At 63.5% G+C, this 16,547-nt stretch overlaps 2 protein-coding genes across 2 annotated transcripts in view; both read left to right on the top strand.

Moving 5' to 3' along the window:
* The window catches only part of PPP5C (protein phosphatase 5 catalytic subunit), a gene marked incomplete at its 5' end in the record, with an annotated part of 13,408 nt that extends 435 nt beyond the window's left edge, over positions 1–12,973 (top strand). Inside the window, 12 exons of the mRNA XM_080636061.1 lie at positions 738–979; positions 4,472–4,619; positions 5,593–5,714; positions 5,972–6,037; positions 6,130–6,228; positions 8,483–8,588; positions 9,484–9,626; positions 10,106–10,193; positions 10,276–10,316; positions 10,670–10,848; positions 11,716–11,797; positions 12,848–12,973. Coding sequence (XP_080492187.1) covers positions 738–979; positions 4,472–4,619; positions 5,593–5,714; positions 5,972–6,037; positions 6,130–6,228; positions 8,483–8,588; positions 9,484–9,626; positions 10,106–10,193; positions 10,276–10,316; positions 10,670–10,848; positions 11,716–11,797; positions 12,848–12,910 — 1,379 coding nt within the window. The 3' untranslated portion in view covers positions 12,911–12,973. The remainder of the gene's footprint in view (positions 1–737; positions 980–4,471; positions 4,620–5,592; positions 5,715–5,971; positions 6,038–6,129; positions 6,229–8,482; positions 8,589–9,483; positions 9,627–10,105; positions 10,194–10,275; positions 10,317–10,669; positions 10,849–11,715; positions 11,798–12,847) is intronic.
* Positions 12,974–15,249: 2,276 nt separating this feature from the next.
* Positions 15,250–16,547, top strand: part of LOC308230981 (ryanodine receptor 1-like) — a gene marked incomplete at both ends in the record, with an annotated part of 146,196 nt that continues 144,898 nt past the window's right edge. Inside the window, 1 exon segment of the mRNA XM_080636060.1 lies at positions 15,250–15,294. Coding sequence (XP_080492186.1) covers positions 15,250–15,294 — 45 coding nt within the window.

The raw sequence follows: 16,547 nt of genomic DNA, 5'->3' as shown, positions 1-16,547 counted from the left end.
CATCTCATAGTCCTTTAGGCCACCCTGAACCTGCCCAGCGCCATGGTGCTGTGCCCCCCATCCCCCCCCATTACCCCATAGGCCCCCATTGTCCCCATCACCCCCATTCTCCCATCCCCCCACCACCTCTCACCCCCCCACCCCCCATCTCCCCCATTGCCCCCTGTCCCCCCCCATTACCCCCATTGCCCCCATTGCCCCCTGTCCCCCCCCATTGCCCCCATCCCCCCATCCCCCCCCATTGCCCCCATCCCCCCCCATTGCCCCCATCCCCCCATCCCCCCCCATTCCCCCATCCCCCCCCATTCCCCCATCCCCCCCCATTGCCCCCATCCCCCCATCCCCCCCCATTACACCCATCCCCCCATTGCCCCCATCCCCCCCATCCCCCCCCATTGCCCCCATCCCCCCCATTGCCCCCATCCCCCCATCCCCCCCATTGCCCCCATCCCCCCCATTGCCCCCATCCCCCCATCCCCCCCCATTGCCCCCATCCCCCCATTGCCCCCATTGCCCCCATCCCCCCCATTGCCCCCATTACCCCCATTCCCCCCATTACCCCCATCGCCCCCATTACCCCCATTGCCCCCATCCCCCCATCGCCCCCATCCCCCCATCCCCACCCATTGCCCCCATCCCCCCCTTGCCCCCATCCCCCCCATCCCCCCATCCCCCCCCTTGCCCCCATCCCCCCCGCTGCCCCCCCCCGTTAACCCCGTGCCCCCCCCCCCCCGCAGTGCAGGACTACGAGCAGGCCGTGCGCTTCTACAGCAGCGCCATCGAGCTGGCGCCGGGCAATGCCATCTACTACGGGAACCGGAGCCTGGCGCACCTGCGGGCCGAGAGCTACGGCGCCGCCCTGGCCGACGCCACGCGCGCCCTGCAGCTCGACAGCGCCTACCTCAAGGGCTACTACAGGAGGGCGGCCAGCAACATGGCGCTGGGCAGGTTCCGGGCGGCCCTCAGGGACTATGAGATGGTGAGGGCATGGGGCAATGGGGGCCTGTGGGGCAATGGGGGCCTGTGGGGTAATGGGGGCCTGTGGGGCAATGGGGGCCTGTGGGGCAATGGGGGTCTATGGGGCAATGGGGGCCTGTGGAGCAATGGGGGCCTGTGGGGCAATGGGGGCCTGTGGGGCAATGGGGCCCTGTGGGGCAATGGGGGCCTATGGGGCACAGCAACATGGCGCTGGGCAGGTTCCGGGCGGCCCTCAGGGACTATGAGATGGTGAGGGCATGGGGCAATGGGGGCCTGTGGGGCAATGGGGGCCTGTGGGGTAATGGGGGCCTGTGGGGCAATGGGGGCCTGTGGGGCAATGGGGGCCTGTGGGGCAGTGGGGGCCTGTGGGGTAATGGGGGCCTGTGGGGCAATGGGGGCCTGTGGGGCAATGGGGGCCTGTGGGGTAATGGGGGCCTGTGGGGCAATGGGGGCCTATGGGGCACAGCAACATGGCGCTGGGCAGGTTCCGGGCGGCCCTCAGGGACTATGAGATGGTGAGGGCATGGGGCAATGGGGGCCTATGGGGCAATGGGGGCCTGTGGGGCAATGGGGGTCTATGGGGTAATGGGGGCCTATGGGGCAATGGGGGCCTGTGGGGTAATGGGGGCCTGTGGGGTAATGGGGGCCCTGTGGGGCAATGGGGGCCTGTGGGGCAATGGGGGCCTGTGGGGCAATGGGGGCCTATGGGGCAGTGGGGGCCTGTGGGGCAATGGGGGCCTGTGGGGCAATGGGGGCCTGTGGGGCAATGGGGGTCTATGGGGTAATGGGGGCCTGTGGGGCAATGGGGGCCTATGGGGCAGTGGGGGCCTGTGGGGTAATGGGGGCCTGTGGGGCAATGGGGGCCTGTGGGGCAATGGGGGCCTATGGGGCACAGCAACATGGCGCTGGGCAGGTTCCGGGCGGCCCTCAGGGACTATGAGATGGTGAGGGCATGGGGCAATGGGGGCCTGTGGGGCAATGGGGGCCTATGGGGCAATGGGGGCCTGTGGGGCAATGGGGGCCTGTGGGGCAATGGGGGCCTATGGGGCAATGGGGGCCTGTGGGGCAACGGGGGTCTATGGGGTAATGGGGGCCTGTGGGGCAATGGGGGCCTGTGGGGCAATGGGGGCCTATGGGGCAATGGGGGCCTGTGGGGCAACGGGGGTCTATGGGGTAATGGGGGCCTGTGGGGCAATGGGGGCCTGTGGGGCAATGGGGGCCTATGGGGCACAGCAACATGGCGCTGGGCAGGTTCCGGGCGGCCCTCAGGGACTATGAGATGGTGAGGGCATGGGGCAACGGGGGCCTATGGGGCAATGAGGGCCTGTGGGGCAATGGGGGCCTGTGGGGCAATGGGGGCCTATGGGGCAATGGGGGCCTGTGGGGCAATGGGGGCCTGTGGGGTAATGGGGGCCTGTGGGGCAATGGGGGCCTGTGGGGCAATGGGGACCTATGGGGCAATGGGGGCCTATGGGGCAGTGGGGACCTATGGGGCAATGGGGGCGTATGGGGCAATGGGGGCCTGTGGGGCAATGGGGGCCTGTGGGGCAATGGGAGCCTATGGGGCAATGGGGGTCTATGGGGCAATGGGGGCCTGTGGGGCAATGGGGGCGTATGGGGCAATGGGGGCCTGTGGGGCAATGGGGGCCTGTGGGGCAATGGGGGCCTATGGGGCAATGGGGGCCTGTGGGGCAATGGGGGCCTGTGGGGCAATGGGGGCCTATGGGGCAATGGGGGCCTGTGGGGCAATGGGGGTCTGTGGGGTAATGGGGGCCTATGGGGCAATGGGGGCCTATGGGGCAGTGGGGACCTATGGGGCAATGGGGGCCTATGGGGCAGTGGGGACCTATGGGGCAATGGGTCCTATGGGGCAATGGGGGCCTGTGGGGCAATGGGGGCCTGTGGGGCAATGGGAGCCTATGGGGCAATGGGGGTCTATGGGGCAATGGGGGCCTGTGGGGCAATGGGGGTCTATGGGGTAATGGGGGCCTATGGGGCAATGGGGGCGTGTGGGGCAATGGGGGCCTGTGGGGCAATGGGGGCCTGTGGGGCAATGGGGGCCTGTGGGGCAATGGGGGCCTATGGGGCAATGGGGGCCTATGGGGCACAGCAACATGGCGCTGGGCAGGTTCCGGGCGGCCCTCAGGGACTATGAGATGGTGAGGGCATGGGGCAATGGGGGCGTATGGGGCAATGGGGGCCTGTGGGGCAATGGGGGCCTGTGGGGCACAGCAACATGGCGCTGGGCAGGTTCCGGGCGGCCCTCAGGGACTATGAGATGGTGAGGGCATGGGGCAATGGGGGCCTGTGGGGCAATGGGGGCCTGTGGGGCAATGGGGGTCTGTGGGGCAATGGGGGCCTGTGGGGTAATGGGGGCCTGTGGGGCAACGGGGGCCTGTGGGGCAATGGGGGCCTGTGGGGCAATGGGGGTCTGTGGGGTAATGGGGGCCTGTGGGGTAATGGGGGCCTGTGGGGCAATGGGGGTCTGTGGGGCAATGGGGGCCTGTGGGGCAATGGGGGCCTGTGGGGCAATGGGGGTCTATGGGGTAATGGGGGCCTATGGGGCACAGCAACATGGCGCTGGGCAGGTTCAGAGTGGCCCTCAGGGACTATGAGATGGTGAGGGCATGGGGCAATGGGGGCGTATGGGGCAATGGGGGCCTGTGGGGCAATGGGGGCCTATGGGGCAATGGGGGCCTATGGGGCAGTGGGGAGCGATGGGTGCTTATGGGGCAGTGGGTGCCTATGGGGCAGTGGGGAGCGATTGGTACTTATGGGGCAATGGGTGCCTATGGGGCAGTGGGGAGCGATTGGTGCTTATGGGGCAATGGGTGCCTATGGGGCAGTGGGGAGCGATGGGTGCTTATGGGGCAATGGGGGCCTATGGGGCAGTGGGGAGCGATGGGTGCTTATGGGGCAATGGGTGCCTATGGGGCAGTGGGGAGCGATGGGTGCTTATGGGGCAATGGGGGCCTATGGGGCAGTGGGGAGCGATGGGTGCTTATGGGGCAGTGGGGGCCTATGGGGCAGTGGGGAGCGATGGGTGCTTATGGGGCAATGGGGGCCTATGGGGCAGTGGGGAGCGATGGGTGCTTATGGGGCAATGGGGGCCTATGGGGCAGTGGGGAGCGATGGGTGCTTATGGGGCAATGGGGGCCTATGGGGCAGTGGGGAGCGATGGGTGCTTATGGGGCAGTGGGGAGCGATGGGTGCTTATGGGGCAATGGGGGCCTATGGGGCAGTGGGGAGCGATGGGTGCTTATGGGGCAATGGGGGCCTATGGGGCAGTGGGGAGCGATGGGTGCTTATGGGGCAGTGGGGAGCGATGGGTGCTTATGGGGCAATGGGGGCCTATGGGGCAGTGGGGAGCGATGGGTGCTTATGGGGCAATGGGGGCCTATGGGGCAGTGGGGAGCGATGGGTGCTTATGGGGCAGTGGGGAGCGATGGGTGCCTGTGGGTGCCTATGGGGCTGAGGCTCCCCCTGGCGGCAGGTGGTGAAGGTGCGGCCCCACGACAAGGACGCCAAGCTCAAGTACCAGGAGTGCCACAAGCTGGTCAAGCAGAAGGCCTTCGAGCGCGCCATCGCCTCCGACGAGCACAAGCGCTCCGTGGTCGACTCCTTGGACATCGAGAGCATGAGTGAGCCCCCCCCCACTGCTCCTCAGGGCCGGGCCACGGGCTTGGCATCGCCAGGGCGGTCTCCATGAGGGGCTTGGCATCCCCATGGTGGTCTCCAGGACCCCATAAGGGTCCCCATGGTGGTCTCCAGGTCCCCATAAGGGTCCCCATGGTGGTCTCCAGGACCCCATAAGGGTCCCCATGGTGGTCTCCAGGTCCCCATAAGGGTCCCCATGGTGGTCTCCAGGACCCCATAAGGGTCCCCATGGTGGTCTCCAGATCCCCATGAGGATCTTGGCATCCCCATGGTGGTCTCCAGGTCTCCATAAGGGTCCCCATGGTGGTCTCCAGGTCTCCATAAGGGTCCCCATGGTGGTCTCCAGGTGCCCATAAGGGTCCCCATGATGGTCTCCAGGTCTCCATAAGGGTCCCCTTGGTGGTCTCCAGGTCCCCATAAGGGTCCCCATGGTGGTCTCCAGGTCTCCATAAGGGTCCCCATGGTGGTCTCCAGGTCCCCATAAGGGTCCCCATGGTGGTCTCCAGGTCCCCATAAGGGTCCCCATGGTGGTCTCCAGGTCCCCATAAGGGTCCCCATGGTGGTCTCCAGGTCCCCATAAGGGTCCCCATGGTGGTCTCCAGGACCCCATAAGGGTCCCCATGGTGGTCTCCAGGTCCCCATAAGGGTCCCCTTGGTGGTCTCCAGGTCCCCATAAGGGTCCCCATGGTGGTCTCCAGGTCCCCATAAGGGTCCCCTTGGTGGTCTCCAGGTCCCCATAAGGGTCCCCTTGGTGGTCTCCAGGTCCCCATAAGGGTCCCCATGAAAGTCTTGGGCTCCCAGCAGAGCTTTGGGACCTTCACAAAGGTCTCGGCCTCCACCACAAGGCTTCAAGCCAAGGCTCTGGGCTCCATCAGGGCCTGGCATGGGTCGGGGGGGGGGACCATGAGGGCCTTGTCCCCATTGTCCCCTGGTGTCACCGGTGTGTTTGCGGCGCAGCCATCGAGGACGAGTACAGCGGCCCCAAACTGGACGGTGGCAGAGTGACCTTGGCCTTCATGAAGGACCTGATGCAGTGGTACAAGGACCAGAAGAAGCTCCATAGGAAATGTGCCTACCAGGTAATGGGGGCAATGGGGGCAATGGTGTTAATGGGGGCAAGGGGGCAATGGGGTAATGGGGCAATGGGGTTAATGAGGGCAATGGGGTTAATGGGGGTAATGGGCCTAGGGGCACAGCAACATGGTCCTGGGCAGGTTCAGAGCCACTTGAAGGACTATGAGATGCTGAGGGCATGGGGGGAATGGGGGCAGGGGGGTCCCACCATGCCACAGGTCCCCTCCTTGGCCACCACGAGGCCCCTTTGTCCCCTCCTCAGATCCTGGTGCAGGTGAAGGAGGTGCTGGCCAAGCTCCCCACGCTGGTGGAGACCACGCTGCAGGAGGTGGGTTGGGGGTCTCCTTGGAGGGGGGGTGATGGCGTTGGGATGCTCCTGCTCCAGGTGGTGACGTGTGGGTTTTCCCCCCCTGCCCATAGACGGAGCAGGTGACGGTGTGTGGGGACACCCATGGGCAGTTCTATGATCTCCTGAACATCTTCGAGCTCAATGGGCTGCCTTCCGAGTCCAATCCTTATGTATCCCTTGGGTTGGGTTGGATAGGGTTGGGTTGGGATGGGTTGGGTTGGGTTGGCTTGGATCGGGTTGGGTTGGGTTGGGTCTGATTGGGTTGAGTTGGGTTGGGTCTGATTGGGTATTGTTGGTAGGGTTGGGTTGGGTTGAGCTGGATTGGTTTGTATTGGGTTGAATTGGACTGGTTTGGGTAGGGTTGGATTGGGTTGAGTTGGGTTGGGTTGAGTTGGATTGGGTTGAGTTGAGTTGGATTGGGTTGAGTTGAGTTGGATTGGGTTGAGTTGGGTTGGGTTGGGTTGAGTTGAGTTGGATTGGGTTGAGTTGAGTTGGATTGGGTTGAGTTGAGTTGGATTGGGTTGAGTTGAGTTGGATTGGGTTGAGTTGAGTTGGATTGGGTTGAGTTGGGTTGGGTTGAGTTGGATTGGGTTGGGTTGAGTTGGATTGGGTTGAGTTGAGTTGGATTGGGTTGAGTTGAGTTGGATTGGGTTGAGTTGGGTTGGATTGGGTTGAGTTGGGTTGGATTGGGTTGAGTTGAGTTGGATTGGGTTGAGTTGGGTTGGGTTGGGTTGAGTTGGATTGGGTTGAGTTGAGTTGGATTGGGTTGAGTTGGGTTGGGGCTGATTGGGTTGAGTTGGGTTGGATTGGGTTGGGTTGAGTTGGATTGGGTTGAGTTGGGTTGGGGCTGATTGGGTTGAGTTGAGTTGGATTGGGTTGAGTTGGGTTGGGGCTGATTGGGTTGAGTTGGGTTGGATTGGGTTGAGTTGGGTTGGGTTGAGTTGGGTTGGGTTGAGTTGAGTTGGATTGGGTTGAGTTGGGTTGGGGCTGATTGGGTTGAGTTGAGTTGGATTGGGTTGAGTTGGGTTGGATTGGGTTGAGTTGAGTTGGGTTGGGTTGAGTTGGATTGGGTTGAGTTGAGTTGGATTGGGTTGAGTTGGGTTGGGGCTGATTGGGTTGAGTTGGGTTGGATTGGGTTGAGTTGAGTTGGATTGGGTTGAGTTGGGTTGGGGCTGATTGGGTGGAGTTGGATTGGATTGGGTTGAGTTGAGTTGGATTGGGTTGAGTTGGGTTGGGGCTGATTGGGTTGAGTTGAGTTGGATTGGGTTGAGTTGGGTTGGGGCTGATTGGGTTGAGTTGGGTTGGATTGGGTTGAGTTGGGTTGGGTTGAGTTGGATTGGGTTGAGTTGAGTTGGATTGGGTTGAGTTGGGTTGGGGCTGATTGGGTTGAGTTGGGTTGGATTGGGTTGAGTTGGGTTGGGTTGAGTTGGATTGGGTTGAGTTGAGTTGGATTGGGTTGAGTTGGGTTGGGGCTGATTGGGTTGAGTTGAGTTGGATTGGGTTGAGTTGGGTTGGATTGGGTTGAGTTGAGTTGGGTTGGGTTGAGTTGGATTGGGTTGAGTTGAGTTGGATTGGGTTGATTTGGGTTGGGGCTGATTGGGTTGAGTTGGGTTGGATTGGGTTGAGTTGGGTTGGGTTGAGTTGGATTGGATTGAGTTGAGTTGGATTGGGTTGAGTTGGGTTGGGACTGATTGGGTTGAGTTGGGTTGGATTGGGTTGAGTTGAGTTGGGTTGAGTTGGGTTGAGTTGAGTTGGATTGGGTTGAGTTGGGTTGTGGCTGATTGGGTTGAGTTGGGTTGGATTGGGTTGAGTTGGGTTGGGTTGGGTTGAGTTGAGTTGGATTGGGTTGAGTTGGGTTGGGTTGAGTTGGATTGGGTTGAGTTGAGTTGGGTTGGGTTGAGTTGAGTTGGATTGGGTTGAGTTGGGTTGGGGCTGATTGGGTTGAGTTGGGTTGGGTTGAGTTGAGTTGGATTGGGTTGAGTTGGGTTGGGTTGAGTTGAGTTGGATTGGGTTGAGTTGGGTTGGGTTGAGTTGAGTTGGATTGGGTTGAGTTGGATTGGGGCTGATTGGGTTGAGTTGGGTTGGGTTAAGTTGAGTTGGATTGGGTTGAGTTGAGTTGAGTTGGATTGGGTTGAGTTGGGTTGGGTTGGGTTGGGTTGAGTTGAGTTGGATTGGGTTGAGTTGGATTGGGTTGAGTTGGGTTGGGGCTGATTGATTTGAGTTGGGTTGGATTGAATTGGACTGGCTTGGGTAGGGTTGGATTGGGCTGAGTTGCATTGGATTGGCTCTGATCGGGTAGGGTTGGGTTCAGTTGGGTTGAGTTGGGTTGGGTTGGAGCCACCTCCACCGCGGTGGGGCCAGGCCGGGGCCTGGTGCCGAAGGCCACAGGGGGACGGAGCCGAGCCTTTCCTGAGCTGGGGGCAGATCTTCAACGGGGACTTCGTGGACCGCGGCTCCTTCTCGGTCGAGGTGATCCTCACGCTCTTCGGCTTCAAGCTGCTCTACCCCGAGCACTTCCACCTCCTCCGGGGTAAGGGAAGGGCCTCAGCATGGCCCTGCCTCGTCCCCAGCTCATGGGGCCACCACCGAGCCATGGGCTTGGGTCCCCTCTCCATGGTGATGGGGCCACCATCGTGCTATGGGCTTGGGTCCCCTCTCCATGGTTATGGGGCCACCATCGTACCATGGGCTTGGGTCCCCTCTCCATGGTGACGGGGCCACCATCGTGTCATGGGCTTGGGTCCCCTCTCCATGGTGATGGGGCCACCATCGTGCCATGGGCTTGAGTCCCCTCTCCATGGTGATGGGGCCACCACCGTGCCATGGGCTTGGGTCCCCTCTCCATGGTGATGGGGCCACCATCGTGCTATGGGCTTGGGTCCCCTCTCCATGGTGACGGGGCCACCATCGTGTCATGGGCTTGGGTCCCCTCTCCATGGTGATGGGGCCACCATCGTGCCATCGGCTTGGGTCCCCTCTCCATGGTGATGGGGCCACCATCGTGTCATGGGCTTGGGTCCCCTCTCCATGGTGACGGGGCCACCATCGTGCCATGGGCTTGGGTCCCCTCTCCATGGTGATGGGGCCACCATCGTGTCATGGGCTTGGGTCCCCTCTCCATGGTGACGGGGCCACCATCGTGCCATGGGCTTGGGTCCCCTCTCCATGGTGATGGGGCCACCATCGTGTCATGGGCTTGGGTCCCCTCTCCATGGTGATGGGGCCACCATCGTGCCATGGGCTTGGGTCCCCTCTCCATGGTGATGGGGCCACCATCGTGCCATGGGCTTGGGTCCCCTCTCCATGTGATGGGGCCACCATCGTGCCATGGGCTTGGGTCCCCTCTCCATGGTGACGGGGCCACCATCGTGCCCATCCCTGCCCCGCGTGGCGCGGCGCTGACCCCGTTGCCGATGTCCCCGCAGGGAACCACGAGACGGACAACATGAACCAGATCTACGGCTTCGAGGGCGAGGTGAAGGCCAAGTACACGGCGCAGATGTTCGCGCTCTTCAGCGAGGTCTTCGAGTGGCTCCCCTTGGCCCAGTGCATCAATGGCAAAGTGCTGGTGAGGGGAGGGCTTCAGCTCCCCCGTGGGTGCTGGGTGCCCCATGGCCACATCCCTGAGGTGCCCATTGGGTGCTGGGTGCCCCATGGCCACATCCCTGAGGTCCCCATTGGGTGCTGGGTGCCCCATGGCCGCATCCCTGAGGTGCCCCTTGGGTGCTGGGTGCCCATGGCCACATCCCTGAGGTCCCCATTGGGTGCTGGGTGCCCATGGCCACATCCCTGAGGTGCCCATTGGGTGCTGGGTGCCCCATGGCCACATCCCTGAGGTGCCCATTGGGTGCTGGGTGCCCCATGGCCACATCCCTGAGGTCCCCATTGGGTGCTGGGTGCCCCATGGCCACATCCCTGAGGTGCCCATTGGGTGCTGGGTGCCCCATGGCCACATCCCTGAGGTGCCCATTGGGTGCTGGGTGCCCCATGGCCACATCCCTGAGGTGCCCATTGGGTGCTGGGTGCCCATTGTCCCCCTTGTTGCAGATCATGCATGGGGGGCTCTTCAGTGAGGACGGGGTCACCCTCGATGACATCCGCAAGATCGAGAGGAACCGGCAGCCCCCGGATTCAGGTGGGAGCTGGATCCAGGATGTGTCCCAGGGGATCCCCATGGGGTCCCTATGGGGTCCCTCACTGTCCCTTCTCTACCACAGGCCCCATGTGTGACCTGCTCTGGTCGGACCCTCAGCCTCAGGTCAGGTCATGCTTGGTGCTGGTTCGCTGGTGCTGGTGCCTGTGGCCCTGCTTGGGGCCATGTCCCATATCCCATACCCCATACCCCATACCCCATATCCCATACCCCATACCCCATATCCCATATCCCATACCCCATACCCCATATCCCATACCCCATACCCCATACCCCATACCCCATACCCCATACCCCATACCCCATATCCCATACCCCATACCCCATATCCCATACCCCATATCCCATATCCCATACCCCATATCCCATATCCCATATCCCATACCCCATACCCCATATCCCATACCCCATACCCCATACCCATGCCCATACCCCCATCCATCCCCTGTCCCCCGCAGGCCGGGCGCGCTGTCAGTAAGCGCGGGGTCAGCTGCCAGTTCGGGCCCGACGTCACCCGCAGCTTCCTGGAGCTCAACGGCCTCGACTACATCATCCGGAGCCACGAGGTCAAGGCCGAGGGCTACGAGGTGGCCCACGATGGCAAATGCGTGACCGTCTTCTCCGCGCCCAACTACTGGTGAGCGACCGGGGCCTGCTCCCACCCCTGCGCTCCCCATCCCACCCCTGTGCTCCCCATCCCACCCCTGCGCTCCCCATCCCCTCCCTGCGCTCCCCATCCCACCCCTGTGCTCCCCATCCCCTCCCTGCGCTCCCCATCCCACCCCTGTGCTCCCCATCCCACCCCTGTGCTCCCCATCCCACCCCTGTGCTCCCCATCCCACCCCTGCGCTCCCCATCCCACCCCTGTGCTCCCCATCCCCTCCCTGCGCTCCCCATCCCCTCCCTGTGCTCCCCATCCCCTCCCTGCGCTCCCCATCCCACCCCTGCGCTCCCCATCCCCTCCCTGTGCTCCCCATCCCCTCCCTGTGCTCCCCATCCCCTCCCTGTGCTCTCCATCCCCTCCCTGCGCTCCCCATCCCCTCCCTGTGCTCCCCATCCCCTCCCTGTGCTCCCCATCCCCTCCCTGTGCTCCCCATCCCCTCCCTGTGCTCCCCATCCCACCCCTGTGCTCCCCATCCCCTCCCTGTGCTCCCCATCCCACCCCTGCGCTCCCCATCCCACCCCTGTGCTCCCCATCCCCTCCCTGCGCTCCCCATCCCCTCCCTGTGCTCCCCATCCCCTCCCTGCGCTCCCCTTATCCCATCCCTTTCCCCCCCATCCCTGTTGCCCCCATCCCATCCCTGTTGCCCCCATCCCATCCCTGTTGCCCCCATCCCCTCCCTGTTGCCCCCCTCCCTGAGCGCTGCTCTCCCTACACAGAGCTGTGTCCCCCAGTGTCCTCTGTCCCTGGGGGGGGCCCCAAGCCTCGGGGGTCCCCATGTTGGGGGGGGGGGCCTTGGCCTTGGTGTCCCCAAGCGTCCCCCATCGTTGTCCCCCCCCCCAGCGACCAGATGGGGAACAAGGGCTCCTACATCCGCCTGCGCGGCAGCGACCTGCGCCCCGACTTCCACCAGTTCACTGCAGTGGTGAGGGGGGGCCGGGCCCCAGCAACCCCATGAACCCCCCCTTGGGTATCCCCAAACCCCCCCTGTCCCCCCCTTGGGTACCCCATGGACCCCCCCTATGGGCATCCCTGAACCCCCCTTGGGTATCCCCAAACCCCCCCTGTCCCCCCCTTGGGTACCCCATGGACCCCCCCCATGGGCATCCCTGTCCCCCCCTTGGGTACCCCATGGACCCCCCCTATGGGCATCCCTGAACCCCCCTTGGGTATCCCCAAACCCCCCCTGTCCCCCCCTTGGGTACCCCATGGACCCCCCCTATGGGCATCCCTGACCCCCCCTTGGGTACCCCATGGACCCCCCCTATGGGCATCCCTGACCCCCCCTTGGGTACCCCATGGACCCCCCCTATGGGCAACCCTGACCCCCCCTTGGGTACCCCATGGACCCCCCCTATGGGCATCTCTGACCCCCCTTTGGGTACCCCATGGACCCCCCCATGGGCATCCCTGACCCCCCCTTGGGTACCCCATGGACCCCCCCTATGGGCATCTCTGACCCCCCTTTGGGTACCCCATGGACCCCCCCTATGGGCATCCCTGACCCCCCCTTGGGTACCCCATGGACCCCCCCTATGGGCATCCCTGTCCCCCCCTTGGGTACCCCATGGACCCCCCCTATGGGCATCCCTGACCCCCCCTTGGGTACCCCATGGACCCCCCCTATGGGCATCTCTGACCCCCCTTTGGGTACCCCATGGACCCCCCCTATGGGCATCCCTGACCCCCCCTTGGGTATCCCCAAACCCCCCCTGACCCCCCTTTGGGTACCCCATGAACCCCCCCTATGGGCATCCCTGACACCCCCTTGGGTACCCCGAACCCTCCCCTGAACCCCCCTATGGGCACCCCTGGTTCCCCCCCATGGGGACCCCCAAACCCCCATAGATTCCTCTTGAACCCGGGCCCCCTCAACCCCACCCTGGCCTATTTGGGGTGATGGGGGGGGTCTATAGGGATTTGGGGGTCGGGGGGGGGCACTTCCCCCCCGACCCCCCCTTTTCTCCCTCCCCAGCCTCACCCCAATGTCAAGCCCATGATGTACGCCAGCACCCTGCTGCAGCTGGGCATGATGTGACCCCCCCCAAAACTGCCCCCACCCCCCCCCCAGCTATGGGGGCCCCCAAAACCCCATCGGGGCCCCCCCAAACCTCCCTCCCCTCCCGAGGGGGCTTTTTAATCGATGGGAAGATTGTATTTATACCCCCCCCCCCCGTGCTCCCAGTTCATCCAATGGGGGGGGTTGGGGGGGGGGGCACTGCTGGTGTTGCCCAACCATGGGGCAGGAGATGGGGGGGGGATGCTCAGGATCGGTCCCGCCCCCCCCCAGGCCCCGCCCCCCCCGGGGGGGTTTAATTGTCTGTAATTAATGAGGAAATAAAGTAATTATTGTAAAGGGGGGGGAGCAGCCCCTGCTGTTGCCATAGGGACGGGGGGCGGGGTTTCACGCCGCGGGCCACGCCCCCTTCTCGTGGCAGCCAATCAGAGCGCTGCTCTTATCCCGCCCGCGGCTCCTCAGCCAATGAGGAGGCGGGTTTCTTCCGCGGGGGGGCGTGGCCTGAGGCATGGGCGTCGCTGGGAGGGCGGGGCCGGCGTTGTCATGGAGATGGAGGGGGTGGTTGCCATGGAGACCGTGGGGCTGGGATGCAGGCGGGGGTACCGGGGGTCTCCTATGGCTGGAAATGGAGGGGCCATGGGCTTGGGATGGGATGGGATAGGGTTGGGATGAGATGGCATGGGATAAGGTTGGGATGGGCTTGGGATAGGCTTGGGATGGGATGGGCTTGGGGTAAGTTTGGGATAGGCTTGGGATGGGTTTGGAATGGGTGTGGGATGGGATGGGCTTGGGATGAGTTTGGGATGGGCTCAGAATGGCTTTGGGATGAGTTTGGAATGGGGATGAGATGGCTTTGGGATGGTTTTGGGATGAGTTTGGAATGGGTTTGGGATGAGTTTGGGATGGGACGGGCTTGGAATGCCTTTGGGTTGAGTTTGGAATGGGGATGGGATGGCTTTGGGATGGCTTTGGAATGGGTTTGGGATGGGCTCTGGATGAATTTGGGATGGGCTCGGGATGAGTTTGGGATGGGATGGGGATGGCGATTGGTCCTGGAGAAGAGACCTTGGAGCAGCTCCCAGTGCCCAAAGGGGCTACAAGGAACCTGGAGAGGGGGCTTGGGACAAGGGATGGGATGAGGAGGAGCGGCTCCAATGGGAATAGGGGGGAGCTGGATGGGATATTGGGAATGGTGGGCCATGGGTTGGATGGAGAAGGTTGGGATGCTCCTGGTCCCTTCCAGCCCATCCCGTGATTCCATAGGGAAGCCCAGAGCTCCACTGGGGCTGGAATACAGGAAAATGGGGGGGGGGGGGGGGGGGTAGAAGAGGGTAACAGGGATACCGGGATAACAGAAGAGCAGGGTAATGGGATACAAGGAGAATGGGATAGGGAGACAATGGGGATAGGAGGGAGAGCGTGATAGCGGGAGAATGGAGAGAATGGGAACAGTGGGATAGTGCGGGATAACAGGGAATGGCAGGCGATGGAGAGACGGGAATCACTGGGAATAGCGGGATAAGGTGGGAAAGACCCCAGTAATGGGGAGAAGGGAACCATTGGGAATAACGGGATAAGGTGGGAGAGACCCCGATAACGGAGAGACGGGAACCATTGGGAATAACGGGATAGGGTGGGAGAGACCCCGATAACGGAGAGACGGGAACCATTGGGAATAACGGGATAAGGTGGGAGAGACCCCGATAACAGAGAGACGGGAACCATTGGGAATAACGGGATAAGGTGGGAGAGACCCCGATAACGGAGAGACGGGAACCATTGGGAATAACGGGATAAGGTGGGAGAGACCCCGATAACAGAGAGACGGGAACCATTGGGAATAACGGGATAAGGTGGGAGAGACCCCGATAACAGAGAGACGGGAACCATTGGGAATAACGGGATAGCGCTGGGATAGCGGGATCAGCCCCCCCCCCCCCCCCCCCAAAGGTCCCTCCTCCCGTTACGTGGTGGCGGGGCCGGACCAGCGGCTCCGGGAGGCGCCGGGACACGGGATCGGGATAAGGGACACGGGACACGGCACCTCCGGACCCCCCCTCCGGGACCGGACCCTCCCGTTACCGGTAACCCCAGGACCGGACCCCCCCGTTACCGGTAACCCCAGGACCGGACCCCCCCCGTTACCGGTAACCCCAGGACCGGGCGCCCCCGTTACCGGTAACCCCGGGACCGGACCCTCCCGTTACCGGTAACCCCAGGACCGGGCGCCCCCGTTACCGGTAACCCCAGGACCGGACGCCCCCGTTACCGGTAACCCCAGGACCGGGCGCCCCCGTTACCGGTAACCCCAGGACCGGACCCCCCCGTTACCGGTAACCCCGGGACCGGACCCCGCGGCCATGGCTGAGGCTGATGGCGAGGACGATGTCCAGTTCCTGCGGACCGTGAGTGGGGACTGGGAGCACTGGGATGGACTGGGAATGGGGAATGGGGGCACTGGGATGGACTGGGAATGGGGAATGGGGGCACTGGGATGGACTGGGAAGGGGGGCATTGGGAGCACTGGGATGGACTGGGAATGGGGAATGGGGGCACTGGGATGGACTGGGAAGGGGGGCATTGGGAGCACTGGGATGGACTGGGAATGGGGAATGGGGGCACTGGGATGGACTGGGAATGGGGAATGGGGGCATTGGGAGCACTGGGATGGACTGGGAATGGGGAATGGGGGCACTGGGATGGACTGGGAAGGGGGGCATTGGGAGCACTGGGATGGACTGGGAATGGGGAATGGGGGCACTGGGATTGACTGGGAAGGGGGGCATTGGGAGCACTGGGATGGACTGGGAATGGGGAATGGGGGCATTGGGAATGGACTGGGAAGGGGGAATGGGGGCATTGGGAGCACTGGGAAGGGATTGGAGAACAGGAAAGGGGAATGGGGGATACTGGGGGATACTGGGAGATAACGGGGAATAGTGGGGGTCAGTGGGGATCCTCGGGGGTGGAAATGGGGATCCTGGGGGTCAATGGGGATACTGGGAATACTGGGGGTGGAAACAGGATACTGGGAGCAGGAATAGGGATACCGGGGGTCAATGGGGATAATGGGGGTCAATGGGAGTCAATGGGGGGCAATGGGGGGGTTGTGCCGGCCCCTCCCCCCCCCCACCTGTCCCCTGGGGGTCACGTGGGCTCCCAAAAAAGCAACGTGTAAAGCCCTGGGGGGGGGGAGGGGAGCAGCTGCTGGGGGGGGGAGGGGCGAAACCAAATCCCCCCCTGGGAGGGGGGGGAGGGGGGGGAGGGGGTGCCCCAGATCCTTCCCTTGGCCCAGTTCGGCCTTAAAATGGGGGGGGGGGAGGGGAAGGGGGGGGGGCGAAGGGGATGGGGGAGGGGCGTGGGAAATGCTGAGCTCAGCGCTTTGGGGGGGGGGAGGGGGTTGAACCCCCCCCCCCATTGCCCGAAGGGGAAACTGAGGCTCGAAGCCCCTCCCCCACCCTAAGCCCCGCCCCTACCCTAAGCCCCGCCCCCACCCTAAGCCCCGCCCCCGTCATCCTTTGGCCCCTCCCCCTCCCTTTGGCATCCGGGGCGCGCGGGAGGAATCTGCCCCTCCCCCACCCGGGGGGGGGGTTGGGAGCGATGGGAACAGGTGGGGGGGGGAGGGGACACAGGGAGGTCACCCCCGCCCCCACCCCAT

This window comes from Psittacula echo, assembly GCF_963264785.1.
Source record: "Psittacula echo genome assembly, chromosome: 29".
Lineage (NCBI taxonomy): Eukaryota > Metazoa > Chordata > Aves > Psittaciformes > Psittacidae > Psittacula > Psittacula echo.
Note: the sequence above shows the minus strand (reverse complement) of the source record. Positions and strands in the feature narration are given on the sequence as shown.